We start from the raw sequence: 15,100 nt of genomic DNA, 5'->3' as shown, positions 1-15,100 counted from the left end.
TTTTAAAATTTAAATACTTCAAAAACGGCACAAAGCTTGTTTAAGCCCTTTCCTTGAAACCAATTGGCCACAAGGGCACAATCTTTTCCACGAAAATCCTCTAACATCGCGTCCCCCATGATAGCTCGCCACCCTAAAGATTTTACGTGAAATCGAGGGTGCAGTTCAAATTCCCCACCCCTAAAGCATGGGGATCAAATTCCCCACCCCCTGGAAGACTCTGATAATCAAATTCCCTCCTCCCCGGGACGGCAAAGGTGTCAAATGCGCGGGGTATGCCCGGGGGGCGCATGTTGAAGCTTCGATTTGACCGATACGTAAGGGTGTGTTCCTTTCGGTGAATCCAAAAACGGATTTTAGATCGAAGAACGGATTTCGCGTTCCTTTCGGCAAATCCAAATCCGGATTTTTGATCTGGTGAATCCTTAGGATTCATTGGATTTGAAATCCGAAGAATCCAAATCCAGATTAACGGATTAGTGATCTACGCTGTTCCATTCACAGTGGATCCGAAATTAGTCAGATGATCCAGCGGTATTTCCAGTTGAAGTATTCCCATAGAGGCCGTAGAGTTTCCTCGTTGCTGTCATTTGCCGCAAAACATCTGAAAACATTAGAAGATTGTTCCTGGTACATTAAAATATCCATATACTAACCATTTGTCTCTAAAGATTGCTTGAAATCCGAAATAAGTAAAAGTAACAAATGAACTGCTATCTAACTACAAACTCGCTTGTAGACGCGACAGGCACTCGATCGTGTTACATAAAAAAATCCGAGCCATGGAACTGGATCAAACTGGCCGACATTCTTTAGATAATTTTCAGTTTTAATGGGCTTCTTTCTTTGTCTGTTTTATATGTTCCATCGTCGCTATTCGAACTGCCAACCACTAAATTCTGCACGGTATAATCGCATAATTTGTCAAACAGTAGAAAACACGACATTTTTTGACAGGCTGTCGTGCATATTGCACGCGTTGGCGAAAGGTTACTAAGGTTGCAAATCCAATTTCGGATTTCACGTTCCTTTCGACCGCGAAATCTGGCAAATCTAGGATCAAAAATCCGTTTTTGGATTCGCCGAAAGGAACACACCCTTAAGTCTCTGAGTCAGGAAACTTAAAAAAACACATGCAATTGTAAGTGAAAAGGGAGAGGTTCCCACGTCATATCTTACATCAAGTTTGATTGGTTCAAGTCTCTTGACAACCACACCGCGAAAACCAATGAAAAACGCTCTACTATTCAATGGCATTTTCCGGGAATCCCCTCACAGACTTCGGCCATCTTGGTTTACGACTTCAGAGCTGAGTACCTGCAACTGGCAACTAAGTACCAGTTATATGCAGTAGACGAAATACAGGGATCGGTCTTAAAGAATCATGACTGATTTGGCTGATAACTTTGCAAGTTTATCATTAAAGGATGTCGCGGGAAATAGGTTCGCATTATTGAACAAAATCCAGGAACAAGTCTGTTCTGCAATCAGCGCTCTTCACAGTGGAAAAGACCTGTTATCAATAAAGAAGAATGTTCAATACATCTTGGAGCAAGTCAACAAGAACCTAGATTTGATCAAGGCTTCATGCAAGGAAGAAGGTACTAATCGACACTTGGCGGGAAACGGATTTTATACATTGTCTGCTGGTTGGATCATGCCCGGGGGGGGGGGGGGATACTCCTGAGAAATATTGGCGAGGGTGTGCCGCCCTGTTCTCCAAATCCTGACACTATTTCAGGCAAAAAAATGCCACTTTTCACACCCTTATTAGGACCTGGTCTTTAAGAAATTATGTCATTTTTACTTAAATTAGAACAACAACAAAAAAGATTTCTTAAAATCCATTTTGAATTTGCATATTTCTCTTTCTTTGTTACTTATTTGGAATTGAAACGATAAATACATTCATACACTCCTGTAGTTCCTTCGAAAACCATACCCGATTCCAGACCAAAATAGGCAAAGTGTATACCCGTTTTCAGACCAAAATGGCACAAAAACCCTAACATAAGGGAGTACCCCTCGCGGGATCATGGAATTTTATACAATGGTCCCTTGGGCAGGGTTGGGGGGGGGGGGGGGGGTGTAAGCCCAGGGTCAGCCCATCAGGTTTAAGTGGCTTTAAATGACATGTAAATCGTACATTCATATTACAACAATCTGAAGTGTTTCATTCATTTATGAGTCATTATTTTGCTGCAATATATCATGTTCTAAAAAGCTATCCAGAGATTGAACTTGTGATAGCGAGGTAAATTCCTTATCCTTTCCAGAGGAGAGGGGATGAGGGCTTTGTCTTTGTCGAAATTTTAAAAAAGCAATGCGTTGTAAAGAAACTATTACAGTTCTGCAATTTCTCAGTTAACATTCCGTGTATCGAACACCTATACATCGCCATTCACAATTAAGTGATCCACATTCAACATTTTAAGACTAACTGACCCGGCAAATCGTGAAGGCAAGGTGGTCTACTCTGTAAGAGCGGTTGGAAGGTCAGTGGTTAGGTTACCTGGTCCCTGGTCTCTCCACCATTGTCACCGTCATGTTGCTTACATTAAAAAAGAAACTTAAGGTGACTCTGTCATTCATACTGGAGCATTTAGCTGTGACAAGTTTTCCATCATAACTTTTTTGGTTTTAACACGATGGCTGCAAACCATTGCAAAGAACAAGAGGAGTTATTCGGTAATACAATATGATTCATTGATGCTAAATATTCCTTGAGAAATTAGCACTTAAAAGGACCCTACTGTTCAAAGAAAATCGTGTCTAGTAAAAAATTTTGCTGATATTTTTACTGAATTTTGTGCTATCGGTTTTTATTGATATAATAGATATGCCAGCGAGATTTCAGAAAACTCTTTGGAGCAGAAGTCCGTAACTAAAAGTCACTCAAAATTCAGCTTTGAAATTGTTTTGGAATTTAAAACGTTAATTATTATCACGTAGAAGGAGCCACCAGTACAAATTTTCAGGACAAGTATATTCAATGTTTGCTAATTCTGAAAACAAAAACCAATTGTCCATTGTGCTATTCTTTGAACGGTACTTTTTAGATTAAGAAGCAGTATAAATTGCTCAAAACCTTGTTCTGACGTCGAATGCTTTGTTTCTCAACATTTTTAAAGTATCCCTTAGCAGTTTTGGCTCAAACTCCGGCTACATACATTTTGATGTATTGCAATGCATCCTCGATAACTTTTCCTGCATTACATTGCTTCCAATTCATGAAAAAGATGTCTGATGTTTGTTCTCTGATGTCTAATGTCAGACGTCTGATATGGGACGTCTGCTGTCATATAATTTTTTTATCAGACGCCTGATTTATATGTTATGTTATATAACTGTTATCAGACGTCTGATATCTGATTTTATGTTATGTTATATAACTGTTATCAGACATCTGATGTAATATATCAAACATGAGATGCAGTGTTTCATCACCAGATGAAACCGCGAGAAGAGAGTTGAAAATGCGACGCGCAGCGGAGTATTTTTGACGAACTTCGAGGTGTTTCATCTGGTGATGAAACACTGTGTCGAATGTTTGATATTTCTTCTCAAACAAAATTATTTTTGAAGGAGAAATTAAGGATGCAAAAATGAGCAGTTTTTCATCTGATATCCAAACACTCATTAAACATTAATTTCCTTTGAATTTTCTTTATGAATTATTAATGAGTTTGAGAAGTCTAATATCAGACGTGTGATAACAGTTATATGGTGTCAGACTTCTGATAACAGTTATGTCAGCAGACGTCTGATATCAGACAAATAACATCAGAAGTCTAATAACAGTTATATGACAGTACACATCTGATGTCAAACGTCTGACAAGAGTTAATGACAGCACATGTCTGATGACAAACCTTCTGACATCAGATGTCTGATATCAGATGTCTGATATGACATCAGACATCTGATAACAGTTACAAGACAGCAGACGTCTGTTGTCAGATGTCTGCTGTCATATAACTGGTATCAGACGTCTGATGTTATATGTTATGTTATATAACTGTTATCAGACATCTGGTGTCTAATATCAGACGTCTGGTAACAGTTATATGACAGTAGACGTCTGATAACAGTTATATGACAGCAGACGTCCGATGTCAGATGTCTGCTGTCATATAACTGTTATCAGACGTCTGATGTCTAATATCAGATGTCTGATCACAGTTACGATGTCAGACATCTCATAACAGTTATATGACAGCAGACGTCTGATGTCACATTTCTGCTGTCATATAACTGGTATCAGACGTTTGATGTCTGATTTTATATGTTATGTTATCTAACCGTCATCAGACGTCTGATGTCTAATATCAGACATCTCGTAACAGTTATATGACAGCAGACGTCTGATAATAGTTATATGACAGCAGCCGTCTGATGTCAGAAGTCTGCCGTCATATAACTCTTATCAGACATCTGATGTTATATGTTATGTTGTAACTGTTATCAGACGTCTCGTGTCTAATATCAGACGTCTGATAACAGTTATATGACAGCAGAGGTCTGTTATCACACGTCTGATGTCTGATTTTATATGTTTTTTTATATTACTGTCATCAGACGTCTGATATCTAATATCAGACGTCTGATAACTGTTATCAAATGTCTGATGTTATATGTTATAACTGTTATCAGACGTCTAATGTCTAATATCAGACATCTTATAACAGTTTTATGATGTCAGTTATAATTTTTATCAGACGTCTCATGTCATTTGTCTCATATCAGATGTCTGATGTCAGACGTCTGATATGAAATCAGACATTTGATAACAGTTACATGACAGCAGATGTATTATGTCAGATGTCTGATATCACACGTCTGCTGTCATATAACTGATATCAGATGTCATATGTCTGATATCAGACGTTTGATGTCTGATGTCACATCTGATGTCAGACGTTTGACGTCTGATGACAGACGTCTTATGTCATATGTCTGATGTCTAATGTCAGATGTCTGATGTTTGTCTGATGTCATCAGATATCTGATGATAGACGTCTGATGTCATATGTCTGATATCAGACATCTGATGGCAGACGTCTGATATTAGATGTACGATGTAAGATGACTGATGTTGTTTGTCTGAAGTCAAACGTCTGGTGTCAGATATCTGATGTCAGACATCGGATTTCATTTTTATACAAGAGTTTTCAGCTGCACAAAAATTGAAATTTCTAGAGTGGGGGATTTTGTTAGGTCTTACTACCAGCCCTTGGAGTTTTTTTTGAGTTTTGATTATATCCTCTTTCAATCTTTCCTGCCACTCACACTTCCGAGTTTCACTCCTATAGGACTTGAACTTGGAGGAAGGGTACTCTCTTATATAAACGATATAAGCATGCCTGTTCCCACCCACAGGGAGAGTGAGTCAGAAGGAATTAGCATCATGGGAGCGACTTGGAGAGGGAGGGTTCTCAAGTGTTTACAAAGCAAAACTCAAAGGCAATGATGTAGCTGTCAAGGTTCTGAAAGATCTCAAGGAAACCAAGTCACTGCTTACAGAGGGAAATCTCCTAAGGTAGTTCTACTCATGATTCTCAGAGGTTACTCAATTTCTCAGCTACAGAAGGTGGAAAATATTGTTTTGGTTTTACGATCAGGCATTTGTGGATTTCATCACATGGGGAAGATTAACTTAACCTGTTATCAAGTATTTCAGGGTATTGAAATTCTGTTAATTATTAATATGGTGGTATCCATAGTGCACTACTCTACACAGAACAGGCCGGAAGTGTAGGAAAATACCATAATGCTAACAGAAAAATATTAGAAATACACCCTAAGTTGAAAGAAGTGTAGTTGTCAGTATAGTGCTGAAATTATTAGTCATTTCATCTGAAAGTACCCCTGAACATTAGCATGATAATTATGCATTTTTTACATAATAATTATTGCCCCGGTTTAGTATAAAGCTTCATGTTTTCTAACTAATTGTCCTAATTAGTATTTTTCTTTGTATTTCAACAGGGATCTTCGTCATGACAACATTGTTGCATTTAGAGGAATGAATATTTTGCAAAGTGATATTGTACATGAGAAATTTACTCTAAAAGCAGGCACTCCTTTCTTAGTAATGGAATACATCCCTAAGAATCTGTACAGATTTGTGGAAGATCACAAAACTCCTGAATCTCAGGGACTTCCCAGAAGTCAGGTGTGGACTATTGGCAGAGGAATGGCTAACGGTTTGATGTACCTGCATGGTTTGAATCCACCCATAAGCCACAGAGACTTGAAGCCTGATAATATTCTGGTAAGGTTTTCTCTTTTTGAGACTTTGTTGTCATTTCTCTTTTTGAGTAAAGACTGTGTAATTTGTCCATTAGATCCACTGAATTCTGAGACTTTCTGTGGGTATTTCTGATTGCTATTGATGAGACAATGCTCTTAGAGATGAAAGTGGTGAACGCTTCCCGGGGGGCACTCCCCTATAAAAGTGATGGGAGCCCCCCTCCCCGGGGAACACTTTACCATTCTGATCAAGTTTGACAATGTAAGTTTTGCAATGATGGCAAAAGAATGTGCCAAAAAGTGTGCTCCACATTTATTAAGTAAGGGGTATCCAACAATAAATGAATCCTTTTTTCAAATTTTCTTGAATGAATGAATGCCTCCATGGTGTGATTTGTGTATGCTAGAGAAGGAAATGAATCAAGGGATGTGGTGTATTATTTTTATAAGCCATGTGGTTAAATGAGTTATAATAATATTTGAGTTTTGTTCATTTGATTGCATTATTAGCTGGATGTCAGGAGTTTGAGGGTTAAATTGGCAGACTTTGGTTTGTCACGGACAGTAGAAAGAACTGGAAATGATCTTTCTTTATTCCATGCACGCTGGACAGCTCCTGAGGTTTGGGAAGATTACATGTACTTTGATGAAGAACCTATAGAAGGTAAAGGTCCATGAAAACACAGATTGTCAATAAACTTATTTACATTTCATTAAAATTATATAAAGGTGTTCCTGAATTTTTTGTTTTGTAAAATTACTGATTATATCAAACACAGACCACTATTTGTGGGCAACACTGCTTATTGACTAGCAAATCAGACTTGGGATCAATAAATGAAACTACTGGGGGTGGAGTGGGTGGGAAAATGTTGGCAAGCTCCAAACTGGCTGAAAGGGCCTAAGTGAGATGGAAGACGATCTACTGAGGCAGCTACTATACGAACAGCTAAGGGGCGCGTTCTCATTTGGTAATTACCCTTCATCACCTTGGGTGATTTGGGTTCTCTGAATTGTAATAACAGTGCACCAAATAACTGTAGGAAAATGTACTACAACAATCAGTCAATAAAAATATTTCTTTTTAAAATACTTTCAGCTAAGAATGATTATGCTGGAGTTGGATGTAATATTTTATTCTAAATTACTACTGCACCTCCAGAAAATGAGGCTCTTGAAGACCAGCCCACAGAAGATTTCACAGATAGCCAAGACGATGAGTTATTTTTCCTGCGTGCTGACATCTACTCTTATGGACAAGTGGTAGCTTACACTTTAACAGGAAAGATGCCATGGCATGCCCAGAACACTGTGAGTGTAGCAGGAATTCAAAATAATATGATTCAGTCTCTTGATCAGGTTGAGATTCCGGAGGAACTGAGGGGAAAACTGAGGAGTGTTATTCATGACTGTCGCCTGAAAGACCCACAAGCACGTCCTACAGCTGATAGATTAGTTCAAGATTACTTTAAAGGTAAGGCCATCATTTTAGTAATTTTTATTATATCTACCAATGAAATACCAGGTGAGCTTTCACAAGAAAACTTGATATCTTCACATGTGACAATAACATAAATAACGTTATCTTCACACGTTAAAATATCACCGTTGCTATGGCTACATAATAAATCACGCTTTTCACACCAAAAAACTATTAAAGTGAAGAGATTTGGTATTTCATTGGTGTTTATATAATAAACAGAACATTACATGGCCGCTTGGAGATATGAAATTTCTCTTCTTATGTTGAAAAAATATTTCGGATATTTGCTGCACTCACTCGTGAAATATTTTTCAACACTCAAAGAGAAATTTCATATCTCCACACGGCGATGTAATATCCTCGATATATTTAACTGTGATGCTACTTAAGGATAATGATCTTGACCACAGATGTGATCCTCAAAAGTCGTTTTGCCAGCATCCTGTTCACTAATATCTTAAGTTGTTTTGCTAACATGTTAATTCATTTTCCCAACTTTTATCAGCTGATTAATGGCTTAAACAAGAGCTATACAAATGTGTATCGACTTTTTTTGTCATGGCTGCAACAATGAGGTATATACTCATAGGCTATGGACTTTTAGCCAAAGAATTCTGTGTAGTCAAAGGAGAATTCTCCGATCTCAGATGCCTAATGAACACCCTATATACTTGCATAGCACTCGTTTTGTTTCATAAGCCTAGAACACCAGTGACAGGGTTGTTAGCAAAATGACAGATAGGCCAAACAACCAGACACCACTTTTTTTCACCAACCCAATTGATTGAAAAGGAACCTGGAAAAAGTCAGGCTTGTCCAGGATCCTTGCCATGACCAAGCACAGCATTTTTAACCCAGAGATAAAGCAGCTAATCAGGTTGTATTCTGTGTTGGTTATATCCCTCGAAAAATTGTGAACTTTCAAGCATAAGTTTTTTTCTCATGTCTCTTTCAGCTTCTAAGGTTCATCATTAACAGTCATCTGTTTAATCCCCTAGTCACATTATATAATTTATTTAATTTACTACCATATTTAGCATCAATTTGATTAATTTTTAAAATAATCTAGTATTTCATTACACCCATAAATTATGTCATTTTATGTTTGTCGTAGGTGATATGAATCCTTATCAAGCTGAAGCTAAAAGTGCTGAATTCTTCTCATGTGGCTTCCTTCAGCATACTTCTATTTTTGTTGCAGAGAGCTTGGTTGATGAGGTAAAGGTTAGGCTTAATTCTGAGGCACGGTTGAGTGACACAAATTTTCCTACCCAGCTTATCCTGCATTACTTAACAGGGCTAACCCCTGGGTAAAAGAGTCATTTATTGAAGTGAAGGTACCCAAATACTTTAAAAAGGGGGTTTAAAATGAATGGTCACACCCAAGGATTTTGTCTAGTGACCCAAAAGTTAGAACCACTTTTTACAGCATCAAAAACAGCACTAAAAAAGTGCTGCTTTCATTGTTATGGTCACACTTTAGGATTTCTTCATTAGACTCAAAAGAACCACCCTGTGCAGCATAAACAATACAGTGATGCCAACTCTCCTGCTTTTGGCGGGAGACTTACGTTTTTTTGCCTCGTCTCCCACTCTTCCGCTTTGGTACATAAATCTCCCGCTTTTTACATCCACTATAAATATTGAATACTTAGTAAAAAATAAAACAGACTTAGTTTGAGATTTAGCCCATTTTTAGCTCAAAACTTGAATTTTTCTCATTTGCAGTACAGTTTCTGGGGCATATTTGCACGTGTTTAGTCACTGACAAAGATTATTTCTAGCATCAAAACGATGATTTCAAATTTTGATATTATGTAAATCATGTAAGATGTCATATAATGTTCTAAGTCATTCCCATTGGGGGCTGGGTCAATTTTTCGGGGAGGGGGAGGTTGTTGAAATTCCAGGGGGGTAGCGAAAAAAAGACAGTCTCCCGATTTTAGGTCTCCGGATGTTGGCATCTCTGACACTACCACAGGAAACTGCTGCTCAGTAGCTTTCATTTGGATGGTCACACTTTAGGATTTTATCCAAATACTGAAAAGGTACAAGTACCTTAATACATGACTCAATAATTGACCCAGGAAGTGGAATGGTAACTGTATCAATTATTAATTTATTCAATTTCATTCATTGCAATTTTGCCCTGAGTCTAGTTTTGCTGCTTTTCAATCAATTAGTCCAGTGAAGGATTCTTCAAGACTGGAGTGCGTCCCCAGGGATTTCCTACACAGTGTCTTTTGTGCAAAGTGGAAGTGGGAAATGAACAATATAATGACGTTCCCAAAGAATGGACATACGAGCAAAAATACCGGGAGTGTTATGCTCATTTTAAACAGGTATAGAAAATATACATAAGGCGTTTTAACGGGAAGTGGGAAAGGAACAAACTGGCATGCGCGAGAAGGCAAGGGGCACGCAAGGAAAAGGTTCCCCTACTTTCTCCCTCGCGTGCGCCCGATTTTTCCTTCCCCTCTCTCGAACCCCTGTGGTACAGGGACGTGAGCAGTGCGCGCACTTGAGGGAGCCACCCTGTCCACAGGGTTTTTCACAAACAAGCCTTTTTCAAGGGAAAAACCCTGGTAGCCTGCATAGCAGGCGCTTAGAGGTAATGGTCGTAAGAAAGATCGGGGTGCGCGAGGGAGGCACATTTTGGGAAATTGAAGACAGATCTCCAGTAACGTAAGAAAACAAAACTCTGCCCGAAGCTTTCCCAACCACAGCAGAATAGCAACACCTTAAATTCCAAATAGAGTTTTCCCTTTAGATGTATCTTGTTCCTGAAAAATTTTCACTTTCGTCTCGGAAGTGTGGAAAGGGGCTTAAATCTAAAATTGAAGGTAAATTTGAGGATTATCTCCTCCACAAAAGCAAAAAAACTAGTAATAAGTTTTATTTTTTACGCTGTTTTCTAATGACCAGGTGTTTTTTTTTTCCAGTCTTTAAACAGTTTTTCCGCCTTCCAAATTAAATTCAATAGTCTGCTCGCAGGCTCTTTCGATCACGCACCTCCTAAACCAAGACAGCTTGCCTGCAAGGTGAAACTAGAATAAACCATTGAGATCGACTATGGCATCCTCGGAGACCCAGGGGCAGTTAGTCGGGTCGATAAAATGTTCGTGGTGAAAGTTTACTGTAAGATCGATCTTACAGTAAACTTTCACCACGAACATTTTATCGACCCAACTAACCGCCTCTGGGTCTCCGAGGATGAGACTATGGCATCGTAAGGCCATTGAGTCCTTTTTTTTTTTTTTTTTTTTTTTTTTTTTTTGGCATGTCTAGGCGGCCATCGATAAGACGATAGGACACTTTTACTCCATTGCACTTAAATCTTTGATCACTTCCCGAGAGGAAGAGCAGGAGCGACAGGAAATCCAGCTTTCATTTGGCCAGACAACATACTGTCATCACAGGGCCGTAAGAGAGATCTGGAGGAAACTAGAGGAGTCTAAAAAAAGAGAGCTTGTCGTGTGTAAGAATATAGTACATCCTGTTTTTAGCACCTCATTTGGGCTCCATGTGGCAGTGCTTACAGCGGACGATCCGCAGAAATTTATATTTACAAGAAGATCTAATCAAGGTAAGTTATTTTAGGGGACAGGCTCGTGGTTTAACATGGCGCGAGACATTCTCTCTCATTTTTGGCGCTCAACGTTATCTCCTCACTTGCCTGAAACTGTTTTGCGCTGTTCCCAGGGCCCTTTTCTATTCACAGGGATTTGTAGGGAAAACCACCCTTGGAACTAGGTCGAAATTTGAAGGTAGGCATTTGACAAAGGTTACCGGTCATTTTGCCCCGGTTACTTATTCCTCGTTCTATAAGCTAGAAAGCAAAACAAGCACGCTTCAAATATAATATTCCTCGTTCTAGAAAAGGGGGCCATTTCATTTTGAAGCGCGATAAATGACTCGAAAATAGGGGGCTAAGTGACCGTTTACCGGCGAAATGACCGGTTACCTCGACCAATACCTTATTTCTGTTGCGAACGCTTTTGAGTTCGTCACCGTTTTCATAGTAACTGGTGATCAGTGGTAATACGTGCTGACAATAAAATGAACCAATCAGTTCTCAGATCAATCAGGTGTACCTGGTTCCAAAAAGCGCGGGAAAAAGCGTGGGAGCAAGTCACGAGGCTTTTGGGGCGAGAGTTTCAGCCAATCAAAAAGCGTAGCAATTCAAGGTAAAGGCATTGACATCGGCAATGACTTAACAATAACTTAAGTAGTGTGTTTGAAACTAGCAATAAACTAAGAGAGGTAGATCAAAGATAGTTTGACAGTTGTAATACAGTAATAGCCCGCGTATAAGAACCTGGGTTTTAAGAACCTGTTAGGCTAAAATTTTCATTTTAAGCCCCCTCCACGTAAGAACCTATTTAGGCTAAAATTTTAAGTTAGGTTCTTATCAGTGGGGTTGCTGTAAAAGTGTATAGGTAGAAACTGCTGAATTAAGATCATCATCTAGGACATATGCTGTACCTGCACTGAACTGCCTATAGGCATATACTGTATTATCAGATGATATTTATAATATATATAGTATATAAGAACCTATTTTAAGAACCTGGGTGGCCTAAATTTGCTTTAAGTACCATTTATATAAGAACCTATTTAGGCTAAATTGAAAAATTCAGGTTCTTATACGCGGGCTATTACTGTAGTCTTAATTTCTTTTTAAATTGTTCTCCAGATAGTAGTGTTTTTATTTCTTGCGGCAATGACTACCATAATCTATTTCCAGTAAAGCGAACAGAAAATTGTTGCCATAATTTGTGGATATCGTAGGAAGAGTAAGACGTATTCAGTTTTGCTTTTTCCTTAATTGCTTGACATGGTTTCCCGGTTTTTTTTGGTTTTAGAGGGAATGGCAAGTCCCGGCAAATTCACTTGTGGAGCCGTGGAAAGTGCTTCAGTAAAGGACTATGTCTACAAAGATGACCAAGCATATCTGGACCTGATCAAGACAGCCGTGCGAGGACTGGAGGAAGGACTTGGTGTCGAGTTGAAAGGAAGCGATATCAAGGCGCTTTGCCTCACAACCGTATACCTCAAGTTCGACACGCACGAGTGGGGTTGTTGTGGCTACGTCGACCTGTCGGATCCCCGAGTCTCGCCCGAACGCCGACTGAAGTCCGAGCAGATAGAGTCTAGGTTCACCTCAGGCCCAAAGCGTAAGTTCAAGCACGGAAATCTGGTTGCTTTGGACTTTGAACTATCCAGTATGGTCGAGTTCGTTCGGGACAATTACGAGGATTTTGCCAGCTCTGCTAAGCTGGTGGTAGTGAAAGTTTTGCAATCGTTTTTTGGAGTTGCTGCTGTGGAGAGAGCCTTTCGTGTTTATATATAAGATCGAGAGAGCGTTTCCCAAAATGCTGATTCGCAAATTTAAGCCACTTCGTTCCGGGAACGGGTCAAAAATTTTTTAGAGAGCAACTAAACGAAGTACAAATCTCACACTGAAGGCTACATCAAGTAAATGACATTTTCGCAATTTAGCTAGAAAACAACAGATTACTGAACTAAGGAACAGATTTTAAGGGAGGCTACAGCTCACTGCTGGTACAATCTTCTTCCCAGTTTTACAGCGACCCCGGCTAAAAATATATTCAATTGTAAAAGAAATTGTAGAAATGGCTTATTCGAGAAAACTCCCTCCTCAAATGATAAGAGCCGCATGGTGGCGAAGAATACCATACTTTAAATGAAAGAAGATCATCGCAGTTATAAACGCGAAAAGAGAGCCTGAAAAAAAATTCATATCTCATTATCATTTAAATAATTGTTTGTTTGTTTATGTGTCACCTTCATCACATTTATTTATTTATATATATTTTTTACTTAGCCCATAATGAAAATGGTTAACTAAAGCAGTGCTGTACATTTTTAAAACACATAATAGTTTATGTAATTTAAGTCTATATCTACATTGGAATACCAAAACCGAACTGGTGAGAAAAAGGCCTCACTTGCACACCAGGATTACTGTGACGTAACTCCTTCAAGTTGCGCGCGAAAGCTCACGGCGGTTGCCGGTTAACATTTGAAGAAATTGCGCATGATGTGAAATGACGTAAGCCATCGAGTGAAGAAAACATAGTACGGTCATCCTACTTAACTGGTTGTTTAATCAAGCTACGGTGAGTATGGATAATAGAAAGACCCAGTCTTTCTATTATCCATGCGGTGAGTTAGACGAATTTGAAACTTTATTTCTAATTCGTTTTGGAAAGAAAACTGTTAGTACCTTTCTGAGGCATCGCCTGCAATTGTTATGATCTCTTATATTTGCACAGACATTAGCATATCGAAAGCAGATTTTTGAAATATGAGCAGGAAACAAGCAGTGACCTTTCAAGTTTGAAACAACCAAGAAAGTTGGAAGTTCAGGACTTGTACGGTAAAAAATAACTATCTTTAAACATGGATTGATGGTAGTCGACTCAGGCACGTAGGGCCAGCTGTGGTACCACGGTTTGAAACATGCGGAAAGAGAGTCAAAAAACAAGGTTTCATCCACCGTTAACTGTTTATTTTTCTCTGCTTTATCTACGTGAATTTTATTATAGTTTTCTCCGGACTGAGTTGGCTTTCCCTTTTCGGCGCTGACTCTCTTTCCAGGTCTGTTCACTGTGCCCCTGATGAGAATGACAGACCTTTTGAGCAGACTAAAATTTTTAAATCAACATCAGTCTATGTTCCCGTCTATATTAGTGAGCTCACTAGAACTTAATAACGGTGTAACATACCTATTTATCTATTTAATTCTTGTACCATAGCTAAATGAGTATTTACCACTTACTTAATGCTATACATTCTTATTAAAAATAACTAACGTATTTGTGGCTATTTTTCCCGCAGCTACATGTAGTTTACGCTCAATGAACTAATGTGTGGTCATTGAACTACTGGTGTGGTTATTGATTTGTTGCGTACTTATTGAACTGCTGTGTAGTTATTGAACTAACAAAAAAGAAAACTGTCCTAAAAATAAACCGGGCCTTGAAAACGCCATGCCATAGCCCTAATATGTGAGTTGTTCGCTCCGGATTATGGGGAGCCCGCTAGCAGCCTAGGTTATAGGCTCCTAACTCTTGTAATCCTGCCTTTTTATTTTAAGTTTGGTGAAGGAAAACAATAATATTATTAATGAATGTACCCCCCAATCCTCTAACCTAGATCAAGTGCCCTCCTCAGGTTCTGAATGGGCCCCACCCACTCGTTTTGGACCAAACAAGTGTGAAAGATTTCATGAGTAGCCAAATCATCATTGATTGCCGAACAGCAATTTTCGCTGCTCCCCAGAACTTGCAGAGCACCCTGGAAAAATTTCAAGAAATGCAACGAAAAATCCTTGAAAAA

General features: G+C 38.9%; 1 protein-coding gene across 1 annotated transcript; it reads left to right on the top strand.

Annotated features, from left to right (window-relative positions):
- Positions 1-1,212: 1,212 nt before the first annotated feature.
- LOC140925279 (uncharacterized) lies at positions 1,213-14,656 on the top strand. Its single transcript, XM_073375272.1, has 9 exons — positions 1,213-1,601; positions 5,380-5,539; positions 5,989-6,274; positions 6,763-6,916; positions 7,415-7,726; positions 8,850-8,953; positions 9,919-10,077; positions 11,024-11,321; positions 12,601-14,656. The coding sequence occupies exons 1-9, from the start codon at positions 1,385-1,387 to the stop codon at positions 13,086-13,088; spliced, it is 2,178 nt and encodes a 725-aa protein (XP_073231373.1). The 5' UTR covers positions 1,213-1,384; the 3' UTR covers positions 13,089-14,656.
- Positions 14,657-15,100: the final 444 nt, after the last annotated feature.

Source organism: Porites lutea, chromosome 14, assembly GCF_958299795.1.
Source record: "Porites lutea chromosome 14, jaPorLute2.1, whole genome shotgun sequence".
In the NCBI taxonomy this organism is placed as follows: Eukaryota; Metazoa; Cnidaria; class Anthozoa; order Scleractinia; family Poritidae; genus Porites; species Porites lutea.
This window is presented reverse-complemented; position numbering and strand designations above follow the sequence as displayed.